Here is a 19,780-nt window from a genome sequence, read left to right on the forward strand (position 1 = left end):
TTATAATATATATCTATAGGAAATTATATTATACTATGTTTTTTTATAGATGTAAATTCGAAATTAATCATTTTACTACAAAAATGATTTCCCAGTCTGGTTTGGCGTGTTTAATTCCTCAATTTTTGGAGAATTATTAACTGTTAAATTATATGTGTGTATAACAGTGGCACGTAACATAGGGTCCAAGTGTTCCTCAGACAACGCCTTAAATATGGGTGGGTCGTGGGTGGGTATTGATAGAAGAAAAACAGGACATTTTATAGGTCGGTATAACAGTATAATGAGGGATAGTTCTCCTAAAATTATTTGAGGAACACCTAATTTTTTATGATACACACCACTGATGTTGATATAATATATTTTATTAATAATGAGCTAATGAGCTATCCATAACCAACAACCTAGAAGTCCGTATAGAATCTCGAGTTCGGAGATCAAAGACGGCAGGGCGCAGACGTAGGAATAAGCGACTATACCTAGTTATAATATACTTTTCGCGCTGTAACTTTAGGTTACGGAAGATCTGTAGGACCTCAAGTATTTCGACAGGCGCTGTTATCTACGCGAAAATAATTGCAAAAATAGTAATTATAGGTGTAGCTTAGTATTATAGCATAAAGACAATTAAAAGCTTAAAGCTAGTTGAGTGAAGTAGAGCGTGGTGAAAATGAGTAAAAAACGCAGAATTCAAAACTTCATTAGGGCTATTACTTCAAAACTAAGTTCGACCGACAAATTCTAATTTCATCAGCGTCTTGAGCTCGTTGAAGTATATAGGTTTAAAAAAAAATCAATATTCCTTATATGCGTCGTAAACAAGAGTGATGCGTAAATGCGTAAAAATAACTGTAGAGCTAACTACATAAGTTGAAAAAATTACAAAAAAAAGGTGTCAGGTAAAGTAACAAAGTTTCTTAAAAAAAAATAAATGTGTATTTTAAAATTAGTTTAATAGTTGACGTTAATGTGTATGAATGGTGATTTTTTTAATTAATTTTAAAACTTAATAATTTATGTACATATTTATTCCAAATAGAGACTAATAATGAATATACTAACTTAATTTCTGTTATTGATGAAAAATTATGTTAACAATACTAGGCGATGCTTTAGTCTCTACTCTCTGTAACAGTACTTTAGATGTGACTTAAGTAAGAAGTGAGGCCCGTAGATTTCTTAGAATATTTTAATGTCTACACTCTACATCAATTATAGTTAGTTAGTTACTTCTCAGAATTCTGGAGCTTACTTTAATTTTGCATAATATAATATTCTCTTCGTCATCGCTATTTAAAGAAATTAGAACATATGAACGAAGAACGTGAAAAATGGTAATTTTTCCATAGGTAGGTACTGTTGTACACTTGTACTGATCGTTATCGTTTGTATAATAAAATATAGTTATTGGTTCCACAATGAGTATTCTAATTTCTAACAATGATCTCATATAGTATACATATTATATTAAACATAATATATGTATATACTATATACCTATATAAATTACAATAATTTATTATACACACATCTATTCACTATTTATGACTTATGTCTACCTGATTATCTGTAGTGGTTTATATTACTATAATTTACTATAATATGATGATATTGATATATATAATAGAAAACTAAAAATAGAGTTAAGTATTATAGCCTTATAGGCTTTACATAATAAAATAAAATATAATATATTTCCAAATATTTTTATAAATGTAGGCATAATTTAAAAGTCTAAAATATCGATGATAGTTTTGAACACATTTTAAGATTTCAATAGTACCTATTGGCTATTACCTAATACAGTATAATAATTGCAACGGGTTTTCGTTAAATATTGTGATTATTATAATATTATTGTTTTAATCATCACTTATTACTTTTATATTAGAATAAAAATACTTAATACTTACTATCGTTTAAAATAGAAAATTATCAATCAAAATATACATTTATAAATTGTATAATTTTTTTTTTGTTTGCTTGTTCGATTTATACAATTTATAAAATATAGTATATTTTCTAAGTATAGTGGGTTGAGTAGGAATAACTTAAACTAGTTAATTTCAATAATTTTACGCAATATTGTAAAAGTGACATTAACATGAATTTTCGAAGTTAGTATAGTCAACATTATTTTGTATTCAATTTCGAATAGCCGTAATAGGTATATATTATAATACAATGACTAGTAAGTATAGCTTAGTTTAGGTATATCCAATAATTTTTGAGAATGTTTCTATGAATGCATTGGTAATTCATTTGGAGTAGGACTGTAAGAGTAAAAGTGACTTTAGGGTTTCATATTATGTATTAATAAAAACTCTCTTATACTCTTATGATGTCCATGATAATTTGTTACAATGAAATATACCTATATTTAGAAATTTGGTAATTTAAAGTTGCTAACTTTTGTAAAATATTTATTTTTAAAAGAAATTTGATAATATTTTTATTTAGCCTATTTCTATATCATGACTTTTCATGAACATCATAATGTCTAGGGACTAGGACCTAAGACAAAATTGAGAACGATTGTATAACAGAAGAAATCAAGGAAGAGAAAATCTCAACAATATAATAGAAAAGAGCAAAAAGAATGAACGCCAATACTAAATGTTTAAGTTGTAGAACTAATTAAAACCCTTAAGTTGTGTACTAAGATAATTAATTAAATAGACTAACTATTTCAAAAATTTTATAAAAACTCGGAAACATTAGGTCACATTGAGATTTGAGAATAGACTTTACGTTACTTGTTTATTTGTACTTCGTAAAAAAAATATTTTAACTGAAAATATCATTTTAATATTTTTGAAACAATTTTCGTTGTTGTCTTTGTAACACAATTGTACATATCCATAATAATAATAGTTGTAATTTTTAATTTAATATTCTAGCGTAAATTGGTTGATTCATTAAACAGTTAACACTTATATTGTCAATTTTTGAATGACAATATATATTTTTTATTTTTTATTCTGAAATATATTTTTTTGTTATAAGTACTTGAGGTTTAAATATAAGTTCATCAAAATTTTAAATAGGCAATTAAACTTATAACTAATTAACAATTCAAAAATTCAATTTAAATACAATAAAATTCTCAAAACAAAAAATTCAACTTAGGGATATAAAATTAAAAATGTACCTATGTCATGTTTCAAAAAAATTTTTAAAAAGGGATAATGGTCAAAAATATTAATACTATTCAAAATGAGTGTTTACTGTTAAAAGAATCACCTTGTCTAAACATATATATATATATATTACATATTATTTTGTAGTGAGCAATTTTAAATTATGTACAAATAAATAATTTTAACATAAATCAATAAATATTTAATTATATCCTTATAAAATAATTCTAATTAATAGATTAATAACTAGTGGGTAGTTAATACAAAAATACATATCGTTTATACAGAAATACATTATTTGTATTTAAAATTACATAGATTTACTAATAGTTAATGTTGATTCTATTCATTAAATCCAAGAAAATTGAGCGATTTATGTGAATCATTATAGTTCTATACTTTATAAGGTTTAGGTATTAGGCCTTAGTAATTTATTAATACAGATAAATTATTAAGTACACATTATATGTAAAAATTTAACTATTCGTTGTACATTTCAATTTGATCTAGCACTTGACTTGACACAATAATAATATAATATAAAATGACAGATTTTCCGGCATAACCCTCATATCACATACGTTTATGAATTTAATATTAATAAAATATTTAATTACCTACATATTTAAACAGCGACTCTAACAATTATAATATAGGTATTAACAAAACTATAATACAAATATACCTCGTACTTTCAAACAAACTTTGTTTTTCCATTAAAGTCTTATTTGTTGTAAATAAACACAAAAGTTAACATTTTAATAATAATACCTTAAGTTATCTTTGTGGACGAGAAACTTTGTGAAACCTGTTACAAAATCTACTGATACTTATGAAGAAAAATATAACAATTACAGCGAAAAAACCCCATAAATAGAGCCCAACCGATAATGAGTCTTTGTTGGTGAACAACACATATGGCTCCACCGCCGGTGTCAATAGGCCGTGGTGAATTAAGGCTGCAGTACCATTCGGGATAGGACACTGCGCCTGCACTATTATTTCATGACGTTGGACCTAAAAAATATCACGTATAGAAATTAAAGATCCGATGATAAGTCATTGGATAAAATTTGACTCGTTATTTTGTTACCTGCTTGTTGCGACACACAAGGGTAGAAACGAGGGAAGAGAGCACATCATGACTATGGTCTCTTATTAATAATGGCAACATAAAATACCTAGTCGGTGACAACGTCGAAAGAAATCGAACACCGGGTATTTTCTTAAGATCGGCAAAATTGAGTTGTATACCACTAACTACGCCGGACACAAGAACAGTAATGGTTGTCAGCACTGATGAACTGAGACGGTCGGGCATCAGGTACCCTATCGCTGTTGCCATTAACTGCAAGGAACTCATATGAATCGCAATGTTCACTGTAAAATAAAACATTTAGTAAAAGAAAAATTTTTAAATCTCACACGATTGTGATTGATTCTTAATTAAAGTTAAGTTGAAATTAAGTCTAGAAAGTAGAAACATTTTGTGATACTGTTTATAGATATATGCACCTTCTTATAAAAAGGTTTTTAATCTTTCTTTGATTTATACTCACAAAGGTATGAAAAAAATTGTTCCGAGTTGTGGTGTGATTCGTTATCATGGAAAAGAGCAGACATGGCATATGCCGGCACAGAATATACTATCCAGATTAATGCAGAGGGAGGAATACTGCATAAAATCTGATAAAAATTGTATTTATTATAATTGCATTAATTATATTTTTGATAAATATTAAGAATGAATTTTACTTACCGAGGTAACGATGTACACAAATCGACTATATAAATTATCAGCAATATCGCTTTCTATGGAATCACGATCATTTCCATGTGTATCATTTAATGCAATTTGTAGAATCAGCGGCAGTGCTCCGACTATCATAATGCTGTAATAGAAGCCCATTCTGAAAAACAATCAATTAAATTAAATATCATCCGCAGGTATTGACTTCGAAAACTAACGATATTTTATACCTGTCACCAAATAAAAGTTGAGGATCCGTAGCTGGAATGTCCGAAAATATTGTGCCAAAAATTATAGACAATATACCTGCAATGAAAAACCTAGAAATCCATCGTAAGCTACTTCTGGGCTGCGAATATGCCATGTGACGTCTAAATAATAAAAATATGATATTGTATTTGTTATTACTTATATATATGAATAATAACAATTAGTTACTATATGTATCGTACAATATTATGGCAACAATTTGTATTGGCACAATGGCAGTTCGCGGTTTTCCTGGTAAAGGTTTTGGCGGTCCAGGGTCTGGTAAAGGTTCAACTCTTCTTCTAAATAAATCCGCCAGCTGCTCTACCCTTTGACTTGACTCTAACATGGCCTCTGCTGATAAATCATCAAGCGTGACTAAGTCAACTGAAAAATATATTTGTGTATGTATTGAATAGGTATTCATGTTTAATCAGAAAATTATAGATTTCATAGATTGTTTAATCTATTAAATAATTTATAACGCGTCACTTAACTATTTGTTATTTATTTATGACTTACGATAGTAATCTGAGGGATTCTTGAAGGCTGGACACGGATAATCAGCCGATGAAAAATATGGCAACATATTTCTGCGCCGACCAGAGTACATTAAATGACCAACAGATATTAATGCAACTCTTGAAACCATAGTAAATATTTCATAAGTAGGTGGCTGCAATGTCACCATTACGATACGCGGGTTCACACCAGCTAAAATAATTAAACGTTTTATTGATTTACCTATTATGATGTATTATATAATATGTAGCTTATAATTACTTACTTGGGGCACCAGCCGCCCATTGTCTAAGAAATTCAACTAGAAAGAACGTGTCGAATATATCCATTGTCACTGTTGGCCTATCAAGCATTATAATTTCCGGATCAGACATTAAATGGCATGCAACACTTAATCTTTGGGCTTCAGAGGCAGTTAGTTCAGAAACATTGGTATTTAAAACTTGCCCTAGACCCAACTCTTCAATAAGTACTCCCATCTAAAGTGGAAATTGTGTGTCAATTTATTATAATATTTGTAAAATTGTTATTATTATAAATATATGATATTTACGAACTTGATCGGTTTGAGATACTTTTGGTATGGCACGAAAAGGAGCTTTCCGTAAATGAGAATAAAATGCTAACGTCTGTGCTACACTTAAATTAGGAGCTAATTTAGCTTCAGCGGGTATATAAGCAATATGTTTAGAAAATAAAGAAATAGAAATATTTTGGCCATTGAGCAATATATGCTGTACTTGACAAGGGTGACGATTCGCAAGGCTACTTAAAAGAGCTTCTCCTTCTCGTTCTAAAAAAAATAAAATACAAATCAGGATGATTAAAATACTAGGCAATGTTACATATATTCTAATAAATTACTCTTCATAAATAAAAAATGTGCACAATTTTTAAATAAAACAATAGAAGTATTAGTGAAATGCTTTTTATGTACCAGATGTCATCATAAAGGCCATTACTTCACCAGCTTGAACTTCAAACGAAATCCCCTGAATTTTTGGCCTTTTTCCATCTGAACTTCCTGGCACTTCTAGTCCCCTTACCTAAAATTTAAATTCCACAATAATATCATTACTTTTAATAAAATGTACATATATGTACCCAATATAAACATATTCAATTCATTTAAGCTTCAAGTTTCAGAATATTTTAAGCTAAATAATTTTTTTTAATCATCCAATAGATATATTGTATATAAATAGTAACTTGAATATGTTTATTAAATATTTTAAAATTATGTATAGGTAACAGTTCACTAGAGTGTTTATACACATGAAAGTGAAATATCATTCAAAATAATTGTTTTATTAAACCACTAGGCGTATAGAGACAGTTACATTGCATTAAAATTAACAGTACATCAGTACGATATTTACCCTGTGCCTCCAAAGTTAATAAATACTACGTTAAAATCAATTACAATACGCTGAGAGTTGATTATTAAGTAGGGCTATAATTAATTTATTGGGGGACGAGGTGACCGAGTGGTCTGACTCTTCCGCTGCGACTCAGCCGGTCGCGGTTCGATCCTCGGCCACCGGGCGGCATTTTTCTCCGGACAAGTCGCGGTGACCGGAGAGCAAGTGCTGCCATCCCCCACCCCCGGGGCATGGCAGAAACCTACGGGTGCCCCATTCGAAATTCTGCCAAAAACAAACACACACGTGTTCCCCCCTACCGTACCAAAAACATACAAACCATCAATACAAAAACCTACAGTACCTACCTACTAATAGCTAATGGCCACAGTTGCCGGGCTCAGGATCAATTAAAAAAAAAAAAAAAATTTATTTATTATAGAACCATTGAAAACACATAACTTAAACATTTTTATTTATGAACAAACTGTTTTAATTATTAAATGTTTATTTTATACATAATACATACCTACAAAAAATAGGATTTGTAAATAAATCCTATTGTCCTAAATAATATTATTTTACCTGAAGATATGGATAAACAATTGCAGGTTGTCCGTAAATATCTGACCGATTTGGACTTAGATTGCTCATCATACTAATACTCCTATCTCTAGGTGTAGTGGCTGTTGTACCAACAACAGCTATGGAAGCCGGCCGACCACTCGTTAAATGGTGAGAACTGTTATAGAAACAATGAAAAATAAAATACATTTTAAGTTACTTAATGTAAACTAGTTTAAGTCATATTATCGAAGTATAAGTACCTATAATGATGTGCTGGATTAGTGTAATGATGGTGATGATGATTAACTTCGGACATTGCTCGCAAGTCATGTACGCTTCTCCGCTGCATTGTTGGAAGTTCTTGTCGAATATGATATCCATGAGGTGCAAGTAAATTAGCTTCACTTATACTTTTCCCTCGACGACCCGGGTGTTGTCTTTGTAAGGTAGGCTAAAAAAGATTTGCATAAGCTATGATTAATAATCGTTTTCTAATTTGAAAAATAAACTTCGCCTACCCCGCCGTGGTAAATCGCGTGATTGCAAAAGTCCGGATCACTCCTAGTTCTCGTATAAGGTCTTTGGCTGCGTATAGCTGCTCCATCCTCACTCGAGTCATAACCACTGGATCCATCCCTGCGACTGTTGGGCGGAAATACTCTGGGTAAGCCAAATTTGAGGTACGTGTACATATTCGAACTCAGAGGCGATTTGTGTACATCGTATTTTGGACCATATCGTGGATGGCTGAGTATGGACTGCACAGTAGATTCGCGTAATTGAAAGTTACCATATGGTAGGGGGGACTTCTCACTCGACCCAAGAGCAGAGTCCGTGAAATCAGAATTTAAATTTTGCCTAAAAAAATATTCATGCATATTTACAAATAATATAATGAATATAAAATGTATTTAAAGAGACATTTACCTGTAAATACTCCAAGCGTGAAGATCTTCAGATGCTGGTGGTCCCATTGACGTGACCGCATGGTGGCTTAAATGAGGGTCTGTGCCGGCTACAGAATATCGTCGTTCACCCATTTCCCATGCTTGGCCTCCTCCGCCTACTCCACCACTACTAAACCTTCTCGGGCCCGGCATGTTGGTTCTGGGAAATTAAAATTATTTATGAGAACGAAATAAAAACAGTGTTCATCGGCTCAAGTGACAACTAAACGCATTATGATTGCCAAATAATGAAATACAATAATAATAATATTAACTGGCCAACATAAACATATAGCACACCCTTGACCAGTCTATTCTGTCTGAAACAATGTTCATTCGATAGCGTATTAATTAGACGCGTATACTTGACACAAATGATTAAAAGACCGATTCGAACTGCACCGGATATGGTGAATGGTGATTGCTAAACATTTGTTATCATCAACGATAATAACGGAGGAAAAAACTGTATTTTAGATTGCATAAAAAGCCTAATGTTTCGTAAGCAAAATTATGATTAATTTGCTATTATATATACTGTCTTGTCGGGTCATGATCAACTTTCTATATCTATAATTTAAGCCACGTATTGTGACACACAGAAGGACCGGATGACGATTGTAGTCGCTGCAGTTTCATATAATATTATAGATGTAGGGAAATTCGCGACACGGAAACACGAAGTCCATAAAGGGTAACGCTCAGAGTTATCAAAATCGAATTGTTATCCCATCACGGATTATTAAATTTTAACCTTCAGACGTAGTGGGTACGAATTACACGTTGTAAAATCCATTAGCCATATTCCTACAACAATGAAGCTCCAAGTGAACGATGACTGCGGTGGATTATATTATTGTATATATAGGCGTACCGTGTACGTGTATTATATATTTCAGCCGAAGCGCCCACGCTAGCCAGCCAACTACATAATAAAAGATTCGGCCGTCGAACCCGAAAATTACGTCTGGATCATTATCTATATAGGTACATAGACTGACTCAGCTCCGCGACATGTATCTACAACACGAGAGTAAATTACAAAGTATAGGTAGGTACAACAATTTTTTCATTCCGGTATGCGTGATGCTGCCAAACGACAGCTGCTATACAGCCGACGGAAGAATAACTGTCGGCCGGCAACAGGAAATCGTATAAGTAATCAACGTCGTGCGTAATACGCGCTCGGAATTCGTACGCCGCGAGGAAAGTAGTCGATCTCTCGCGCCGCCGCTCGTCTGTCCCAGTTATTATTATTATTATTATTATTATTATTATATTATACGTAGATGGATGTACGGAAAATACCGTCGTCGACGGCGATGATGACGGCGATGATAATAATGCGAGCAAAATAACTGGTCGGCCGGTCGGCACGCGCGACATCCGACAACTATACTACCGCAGTCCTACTAGCCTAGAACCGGCGTAAAAACGATCGAAACCCGTTTGTATAATATAATACACACAAGCCTCATAATATAATAAACTTTTTATAGAATACACATGTAGGAACAACCGTCGCGTACGGCACATAGTATACGTCGATGCAATTATTAATTTGTTTTTCTTCTTCTATTCTCTCCCGGTCTGTGTGTACACGAACAATTTAACAACGTTCATTAACACAATAAGGACGACGACGACAACCGATATCAGACAGCCGTGATGTTGAACTATATACGCTCGAAGACCGTGACGGGACCTATAGACCACCTGGCAATAATATATATTATGTTAAAATAATAACAACACAAATAATAATAATAATATGCTCTGCAGTCATGGTATACGGTCGCCGTCGTACATAGACGTGACGGCGGGCGAGCGGTATAGAACTTTGTTTCCGATCTCGACGGGATGACGGCGGCTGGTACATGCGCGGTACATGCGCATTCGAACGGAACGCAATTTAGTATCTACGTATATATAGGTAAATATAGGTGTATAATATTATATAGGTACGGTGTGTGGTCCATAATCGCTTACGGAAATATTCTACGACGGCGAGTTCGAGCACGTTCAAAATTTGTCGAAAAATTTTTTTATTACCCGACCGTTTCACCTGCGCGTACAATGGCTACGTCAATATAGTGTATAAAAAATAAGTCATCTTAAACTTTACACACCTACCTACACACTTTGTATGATCGGTTTACTCACTCACAAACACTATCGAACAAAACAATCAATTACAATGATGACAATTGAAAAGTAGTTAAACGTCACCAATAATTTAATTCCGGTGTGACATCATTTTATACTGGACTCATGTATGATATATATTGTTTTCCTACAATGAAGACGATCTTCTATTAATAAAAAGACAACACACTTTTACACTTTTAACGAACCAGAGAGATGGACTAGAAATAATAATAGTACTCAACCTTTACTTATATGAATGCCACGAAGCACTAGTTGTAAATATTTTAAAAAGGGCTTAACTTGTTTAAAGTACTAACCATATAAAAATGAAAACTACAGAAGTAAAAGTTCTACACTTAATATACCTAATTTAACAGATTTGTATTTATTATTTCTTTGAAGTTCATTGACCAAACGTTCATGAATGTCTTCTTTTAAGAATGCACTTGAACTCAAATCATGTATACCATCATTCGGTTAATCGTCCATTAACCACATAAACCGGTCTTTCTAGTGGTATTATAATTTATCAATATAATACTAAGTTTATCCAAAAAAATTTCCCGACATTATAATATATTCAACTTCGTCAGAAATTATTTTTTTTTTATGATAATGGCTTTCTCTTAGGCTTCAAGCTTGGACGAGTGTTAGATTACCATAAATCCTATTGCTAAAATACACTGTAGTATGTTTCCCCAAGTTATACTTAGGTACGAGTGTACGACCGATTGTTGTTTTGAAAGCGATAAACGTTATCTTTCTGCCTACTTAGGTTTTGTTATAGTGTATTATATTTTACACGATTCTATTGTTCATTATTATAACATCGTGATGTCATTATACTTACTCATTTTTTCTAAATTATATCGTTTGTGCAAACGAAAGTATAAGACAGCGCAATTTAAATTGTTCTATCATTCTTATATATCTAGAAGTTACTTAATCAAAAACAAATTGATTACATTTTTACATAAAGTATTTATATGGAATACGTTGTATGTTATAAGTTTCCTCATAATTATGTACCTAGTGCCTACTGCCTACACATTATGGTTTCTTAAATTTATGACAGTAATTCAGTGTACAGGTTTATTATATAATACCTAAAAACCGTATATAGTATACGATTTTTATCAGAATTCTGCAGAGTATATTAATCAACTGGTCGGATTTCAGTGGACGTATTTAGAATAGTTAAATTATTTTCAATTATTTATAATTGATCAATAACCATCAATGAAAAGGTAAAAGAGAGAATAGATGAAAAAATGTACAATTTTTATCGATATAAGTAATTTCTTTGTGTCTTTTATCATCTAAATACATTATTTATACATACCAAACCAGATACTTATACCACTTTTTTTTCTTTTACAATATTTATATTTTTTCCACCTAATTTCTTCACAACTATTTTACTTTTTAAAATAAACATTGATAAAGTGTTCGGATAAAGTGATAACATTTTTTTAGATATTATAGTTTAAATAATAGCTGTATAGTTAATTCAGATAATCAGACACAATTTTGGCACTCAACAACATAATATGTTGTATAAATAATTAACTTTATACTTGATTACGTTTTTGGAGTATTTCTGTATAATAGTTTATTTTAATTGTATTTTAAGTACTTGCTTTATAATAATGGATATTTCTAATGATGGATTAAAAACCCATTTAAAAGAGTTAAATTAAAATAAAGTATACAAACGAGTATAAAAAAAAATACTACATTTATAAAGTGTATAATATTATAATGTAATTACTATTTTAGTTCGAAATATTTATTTATTTATTTTTGCATCCATTAAAGCCATTAAGTGTAACGCTTCTTTTAGTAAAACGGTAATCGAACTTCATAAGGCTAAGTCCTATTTCTTTTAAATAATACGAAATTACAGACTACATAGATCCATATATATTTATTGGTTTTTATGATCTACTAATATCAATATTTTTGTTTTTATCTATTATCATTTGTATTTCCTTAATAGTTTAATACACATTTGTTTTATGACAGCAAGCAACTAAAATAATTTATCATTGAGCACCTCGTAGAAAAATAGCAACTGTTTGCCTAATATTGATAATATTTATTTATGATTATAATGATTACCTATATACTAACAACTAACAAGTTACTAAAGTCTAAAGGCATATTTAACACTATTCGCTCATATTATAATGTACAATAGTCTAGTTAAGCTATTATGAACATAATTATACCTATCATTAATTTATTAATAATGAGCGGGTTGAGGAACGATAAATAAAATAGATTGTAATACTTAATATTTTAATGTTTATAATAATAGGTATAAATATGCATTATTAGAATTTGAATTATACAGGTAGGTAAAGGTAATCATTAAATGTTAACTATATGGGATGTTCCATAATACATATTATGTGATGTATAAACTATGTAGGTTAAGTGATATGAATGTTTTTAGTTTTTACGGTGTGTCAATTCGATAGGTACATTGCAATAAAAAAACAATTATTAAGTATTAAAATTAATTTTGTATAAAGTGGATGAAATATACCTACAGATCACATAAAGTGTGTATTCTTTTATATTTTCAGGTATAGCCGTATAAGCTAATGAGATGACAACTCGAGTATATTACTATCATCATGTAGGAAATAGGTAGGTACCTATTGTGACTAATATTATGTCATGGTCGTCTCCGATGAGTCCGATGTCCAAAGACGGTGATATCTGGGCACTGGGCAGTATACTATATTTTGATGATCAAGACAATATCAGCCATCAGGAATACTTAACGAATAACGACTTTTATTTAATTTTTAACATACTATAATATGTCCTGTAAGACTGGTCGAGTACCTATACCAAATTAAATAATTTTGAGTATAAAATATAAATCGACCAACTGTATTCAAAAATCAAAACGTCAAAACCATATTCTAAATTTTCAATTTTACTTTGTATATATTAATATATTATCAAAATAAAAAACACATAGAATTATTTTTTTTTAAAGAAATTATGTGTGTATTATTAGGTATGTCAATTTTAAATATGTTGCACATTTTCTAGAGCTGGATAATTTTTTCTAATTTCTGATGAAGAAGAACAATTTAATCAGTTTAACGACGATGTATGCAGCCCACAGCACTGTATAATTAAGTAGACACCTATACAATATACAATATACATATATATTTGTTTATATATATCAAATAGCTGAGTTTCCTAAATAAAATTTAAATTGAATATGTTAGGATTTTTGTATCCAAAACTCAAACAACGTTTATAATGTTTGGCATAGCTTGTGTGGGTTACTATTGTAATACAATTTGTTCGATTCATATCTATTGTACACTTGTACTCAATTTAACGTTCCTGGTAAAAAAAACTAGAAAAATGTTAAGATATTTTATTTATAACAGTCCTTATCTACAGGTACGTAATAATAGGGAGCGATTTGTATTTTTAAAAATTTTGAAAAGTTATCGACCTTTATTGCGTAAATAATATAACACATTTAATTTCATTTTTTTTTTTATTTATTGTCAAACAAATAACTAATTTAAAACGTAAACAAGAAGAAAACAATAATCATTTAACAATATACAATATTTATGGTGTCTGTGAGGTTTACAAGCATCGCGTGTAATGTTTAATGTCAAAACTATTATATAATATAGAATCTTTAAAAAATGAGTAATTCGCCTATATAAACATTGCGTTCCTCTATTCCGTGGACCACTTTGGTCTATACTATTACTATTACTATATATATACACACACATGAACACGTTTGATATACTATATTTCAACTGTCTGCTGCAGTAGAATATAGGTATATACACGCAATATACACACGAAAGTACCGTTCTCGCATAGCTATTATATATGATTGTACATTGATAGTGCGCCCTATACTATAATATATCTCCCACTATAATGTCCTGGAATTTTTCTTACTATAGGAATGGGTACTATATAATTTTGTTCCCAAACCAAACAATTGGCGTTTTTTTCTTCTCGTAATAGCATTCAGTGGCCATTTTTGAGGCTAATTAGAACGATCCTGGGAACGAGATCTGTTTCGGTGTATATAATATAATAATATATATATATACGATATACATATATCTGCACCACAGGAATACATGCCAATGCTCTCTTCCAAGCGATTGTTCACGCTATGGAAATATCTCGCCAAGACGATAGTTAAAAGAAAGAAGACAAAAACTAAAATTAAATGACAAACGACAGAATGATCTTTTTTATATCCGTGTCAAGGACAGACCTAAAAAAAAACACTAACTTGTAGAATCGATTATCATCACAAAATTGACGTCTTTGACCGTGGAATCGATGACATTCTTGGACACAGATCGTTCAATGACCTGTTATAAAATAGATCTATAACCTTAATTAATGTTCATTTGTAAACTAGAAAATCAATTAGTCTTACAATTCAATTTATACATTAATAATAGCCGTGTATAGATTGATATATACATGAATATAAAATAATTAAAGATATTCAATTTCGTAAATTGAATAGCATATTAACCACGGTTCTATGTATAATATAATCATCAAAAGTCATATACACATAATTTATGCGTAATAATAATTAGTATAATACTTGTATAGCCATTTAAGCATTCGATACATTTTACGCTTCAATAATGTTCAAAAGTAATATAATTTCAACATAAAATTAAAAGATATTTTATTGTTTTAACTTGTAAGTTTAACCATAAAAAAAACTCTAATGAAGGTAAAAATATTAATCACAATTTACAAGCCATAACAAGAATAAATAAATTTAAAAATACGAAACTTACGATTTTGTTTCAGCTATAAATTATAATGTTCATTTTTGTGTTGTATAATATTTACTATCAAATTATATATTTTTAAAACATTCATCAAATAATTTTTAAATAAAAGAGAAATGATTTGGTTTATATTTGTTTTTCTTCGCAGTGTCATAAATAAATGTATGGCTTTCATTTACTATAATTATTATTTTTTGTGAAGCTTCATTGTTTAAATTTGTGTAAACAAAGATTAATGGCATATAATATTTCGAAAACTTGTTAATATTTTGAAGTTATTACGAAATAAATGTTCTTCACTTAAATTAAAAATAATTGTAACATATTCAAACGCGAATAGTGCACATATCAATCTCCCACTTTTTATCCCTATGTTTTTTTTCACTTACTATAGTGTGCCCATTCAAGCATTTCTGAATAACGTTAAATGTTTATTTTAAAAAAACAAACTGTAAACTTTTAGATTGTCGAATAGGTCTGTAGAATAATTTAAAAACTGTTTTATTTTTTTTTTTAATTCAGACATATTCAATGATTGATGTGAACCTATTTGTATAGAAATCTTGATCATAGCTTAATACCTATAATATTACGTTTACCAAAATAAATAAACTCCGGTTTCATAATAATAGCTACGTGATATTATTTCTATAGGTATGTACCGTATGTTTTTTTTCAATACTTAAAGAACGCTTATTATAAATAATGAAAAATGTATTATGCGAGGGAATAATGTACTATCAGTAGGTATTATAGGCCATAATAATAGTATAATATTAGAATTTAGAATCAGGTTGTTATTTTACTTTTTATTATGTTTGATAAATATTTATTTTTCTCTATACATTTAACTTAATTTGATGATATAATTGATTGTAATTTGTAACTCATGTTACTATATAGATTATATCGTGGTCAGATTTTGTAAAAACTAAAAATCAATTAGTTTAAAAACAGTAAGACTGCAAAGCAAAAAATAGCAGTAAATCATGCATTTACATTTTGTAGGTATTATATTCTTATGAGTATGGCAGCGCAATATTTATTTTCTTTCTCAGACCCAAGCACAACATATAAATAAAACATGTTCACCTTTAATCGGTTTTTTATGATTTTTGAGTAATCTTAAATTAAAATTACCTAAGTATTACAAAAATTATAGAGGATAATATTTTTGAGGGTATGACATATCAGTTTTATATTTTATTATTCTTTAATTTGTATTCGACTTAGAAAAAGAATTGTTTTAAATGATGTTTGAATTGTCTTGAGATAATATTTAGACAAATTGATATATCATACTCTCAAAAATAGTATTCTCTTTCCTCTTTGAAATGGGTGATTTTCCTTTAAGATTACTCAAAAACATAAAAAAAAAGATTTTGCGTAATTGTATTTTGACTATGTTGTGCGTGGGTCAGAGAGAGAAAACAAACAGTACGCTGACATAATTTTAATATTAGTGTCAATTTTGTCTCATAACTTAAAATACGTAATAAAATATGTATATTATGCATATAATAAATAAAGTGATAATAATCAGATTGGCAGATCCTCAAATTGCTCAAGTTGGTAGGTATACTAAATATACGTTCTCGAAATGAGAAAGGTTATCATCAAAACCATTTTTTTTATATCTGTAAAATTAGTTTTAAAACAATACATTATATGCTAGAATATCCCACATGAATACATTCAACATTTAGCGAACAACGTTCTAAAGTTATGTTTTTAATTTGTAATAAGTTTTGAACATAATTGTTAAAGAAGTTAATTAATTATTATTTATTTGTAATTTTCGTGGGTAAGTTAATATATTTCTATTGTTTTTAATTAAAGATAAATAAATATAAACATTGATAAGACCTTAAACATACGTCTTTTTTTTTATAAATGTCACTGTACCTGTACCTGTACCTGCTATTATATTATATGGTAATTATTACCATTTACCTGCATGATAGTTCAAAAACTTTCAAACATATATACTTAAAAATTACAACAGTCAAAACTAATATATTACGAACATATTTTAGAAATGCAAAATTGTCTGTAATAGGTAGGTATCTATAATCTATTCAGTAGAAGTAAATATTGTATATAATAGAATGAAATATCAAGTGTCACGTTTAAAATAGGTAGGTACACATGATTATACGTAAGCTTATTATACTAGACACGTAAAAACAAAACCTATATGACAAATAGTTACAAGATTTGCATAAACATAAAAATTTGTGTAGCTATAAATTTTAACTTATGCCTAATGAATACATTACAATTACATACGCACAGTGCATTTATATATATATATATATATATACATACAATGTATTTATATAAATAAATAGTAATGATTTAATTTGTAGTATATATGATAAATCTACTGATATTTTTAATATTTATAGGCAAAAAATAGTGAAACTTTAATGTTTGTGTATTAGATCTTAGTTTTGTAAAATATACGAATCCACTTCATTATTTATTTTAATATTGTCAATGCAAAAATGTACGAGTATAGTATATAGTATTTAGTCATTATATTTGCTGCAGCTATTTAACTTTTACCATTTTAAGATGTAAATTGTTTACCGCGTAAAAATCAAAACATAAAACTGTTTCTAAGACATACACATAGGTAATAAATATGTTGATATTTATAGCAATATGCTAGTACAGTGGTGTATTAACAGTTAATAAGAGAGGGTTTTGGTGGATAACAACCCTCCCACCACCCCAAACATTTTTTCCAGTGGCAATTTTTTTTGAAATGAATTATTTTGGCCAGTTCTGATCACCCAATTTCTTGATTTAACCAACCTCCATCACAAAAAAAAATGTTTTTGTTTAATCGTATATACCGCAGTGGTAATTTAAATGTGAAATTATACAATATACCTACATAAGACAAATTATCACCGACGAAACTCCTTCCAGGCGAATTTATAAATGTGGTAACACTCAAGTAGAATATTTGTGGGGGCATTATTGAAGGACAATGTTATTAAAATTCATATATAATAATATATTTGTTATTAGGGACTGTCGTCCGATGAAACTGTGTACAGTACGAGTATACACATTGACATTACATATTTTGCTACATTTGAACAATTAAGTGAAGATAAGTTTCTCAGATTCATGCTTACACATTCCTGTAATATGAAACACCAATTTTGTTTACAACAGATAATATGTTTACATAAACACAACCTTTCAACCGTTCGTTGGATAAAAAAGAAAAATTTTGGAGACATCAACTTGACATTAGCCCCCTTAATCTGGTCTTAAAGTGAACCTGGTTTATTCACAACCTTTCCAAAAATAATTGTGCATAATATACTTTATATACGTGACCATTGTACACGTGAATAATAAACATAAAACACACTGCAATAATACAGCCAAAATTTAGCCGTAAATGCAATAAGCTTCCTGTGACACCAATATAGGTAAGTACTTATCTATGTAAAACCGTGCAATAGGTATTATAATATATGAGATCCCAATGGCCAATACCCATTATCGTGCCCCTTGCCAAGTTTAGAGGTCAACGCGTTGCATTCCTTCAGGACTGGTCACCGTTTTTTTCGTTATTTTACTACCCACATGATATTATTATTATATTACAAATTTGCCATACGAACGCAACCGCGCCCCGTTGTCATTTAGAAAAAAAACCATAAATAAACATTCACCGAACAATTGTTTGTATTCGGTCGAATGGAGGGACGCCCCTGCGACTTGACCAACCCGTTGCAGTACCAATATTAAACAATGACAATGTTGTTTGAAGAGGTATCTACCCACCACTTAAAACCTACATTATTCGATCAAAATGTTAAAAATATTTTTTTTAAATAATATTTTGCTCTCAAAAACGACAAATCCGTTATCATTATTTGCACGAAAAAAAGCTATGGATAGAGCATTTTCTTAATTATACGTCATAGACTTACTGCACAGAAACGTATGTTCAGCTATCTGTCCATAATCGAATGGCTCCTGAACTACGATGATGGCCTTTGTACATGTAGCGGTATCGTGTAGCACTTTGGTATTGAAATACTTATGCTATTCACGTCATTATCGAGATCGGTGTCTTCAAAAAAAATCGCCACTTTTCGATAACCCGACTTTACAGCACATTTGGAGGGAATATTGCGCACAGACGACGAACAGGTAAGCGGCGGTGGATACGAACTGCCGCGGTGTGTGAAATCGTCCGAGACACCTGCACACCAGGTACCTGAGAGGGCGGCGAGCA

At 30.1% G+C, this 19,780-nt stretch overlaps 1 protein-coding gene across 2 annotated transcripts; it reads right to left on the reverse strand.

Moving 5' to 3' along the window:
• Positions 1-3,875: 3,875 nt before the first annotated feature.
• Positions 3,876-19,734, reverse strand: LOC111029954 (ATP-binding cassette sub-family G member 8). Of its 2 annotated transcripts, XM_022309220.1 has the most exons (15): positions 19,473-19,734; positions 8,517-8,696; positions 8,108-8,447; positions 7,850-8,040; positions 7,608-7,764; positions 6,599-6,707; positions 6,219-6,454; positions 5,927-6,140; positions 5,662-5,853; positions 5,343-5,526; positions 5,121-5,261; positions 4,900-5,050; positions 4,700-4,826; positions 4,234-4,520; positions 3,918-4,157 (listed from the first exon to the last, which is right to left on the reverse strand). In XM_022309220.1, the coding sequence occupies exons 2-15, from the start codon at positions 8,687-8,689 to the stop codon at positions 3,918-3,920; spliced, it is 2,742 nt and encodes a 913-aa protein (XP_022164912.1). In that variant the 5' UTR covers positions 8,690-8,696; positions 19,473-19,734. The 2 variants fall into 2 exon arrangements, with proteins under 2 accessions (XP_022164913.1, XP_022164912.1); XM_022309221.1 differs by lacking the exon at positions 19,473-19,734 and having other exon boundaries at positions 3,876-4,157; positions 8,517-8,689.
• Between the last annotated feature and the right edge of the window lie 46 nt (positions 19,735-19,780).

Source organism: Myzus persicae, unplaced genomic scaffold (genome assembly GCF_001856785.1).
Source record: "Myzus persicae strain clone G006 unplaced genomic scaffold, MPER_G0061.0, whole genome shotgun sequence".
Classification (NCBI taxonomy): domain Eukaryota; kingdom Metazoa; phylum Arthropoda; class Insecta; order Hemiptera; family Aphididae; genus Myzus; species Myzus persicae.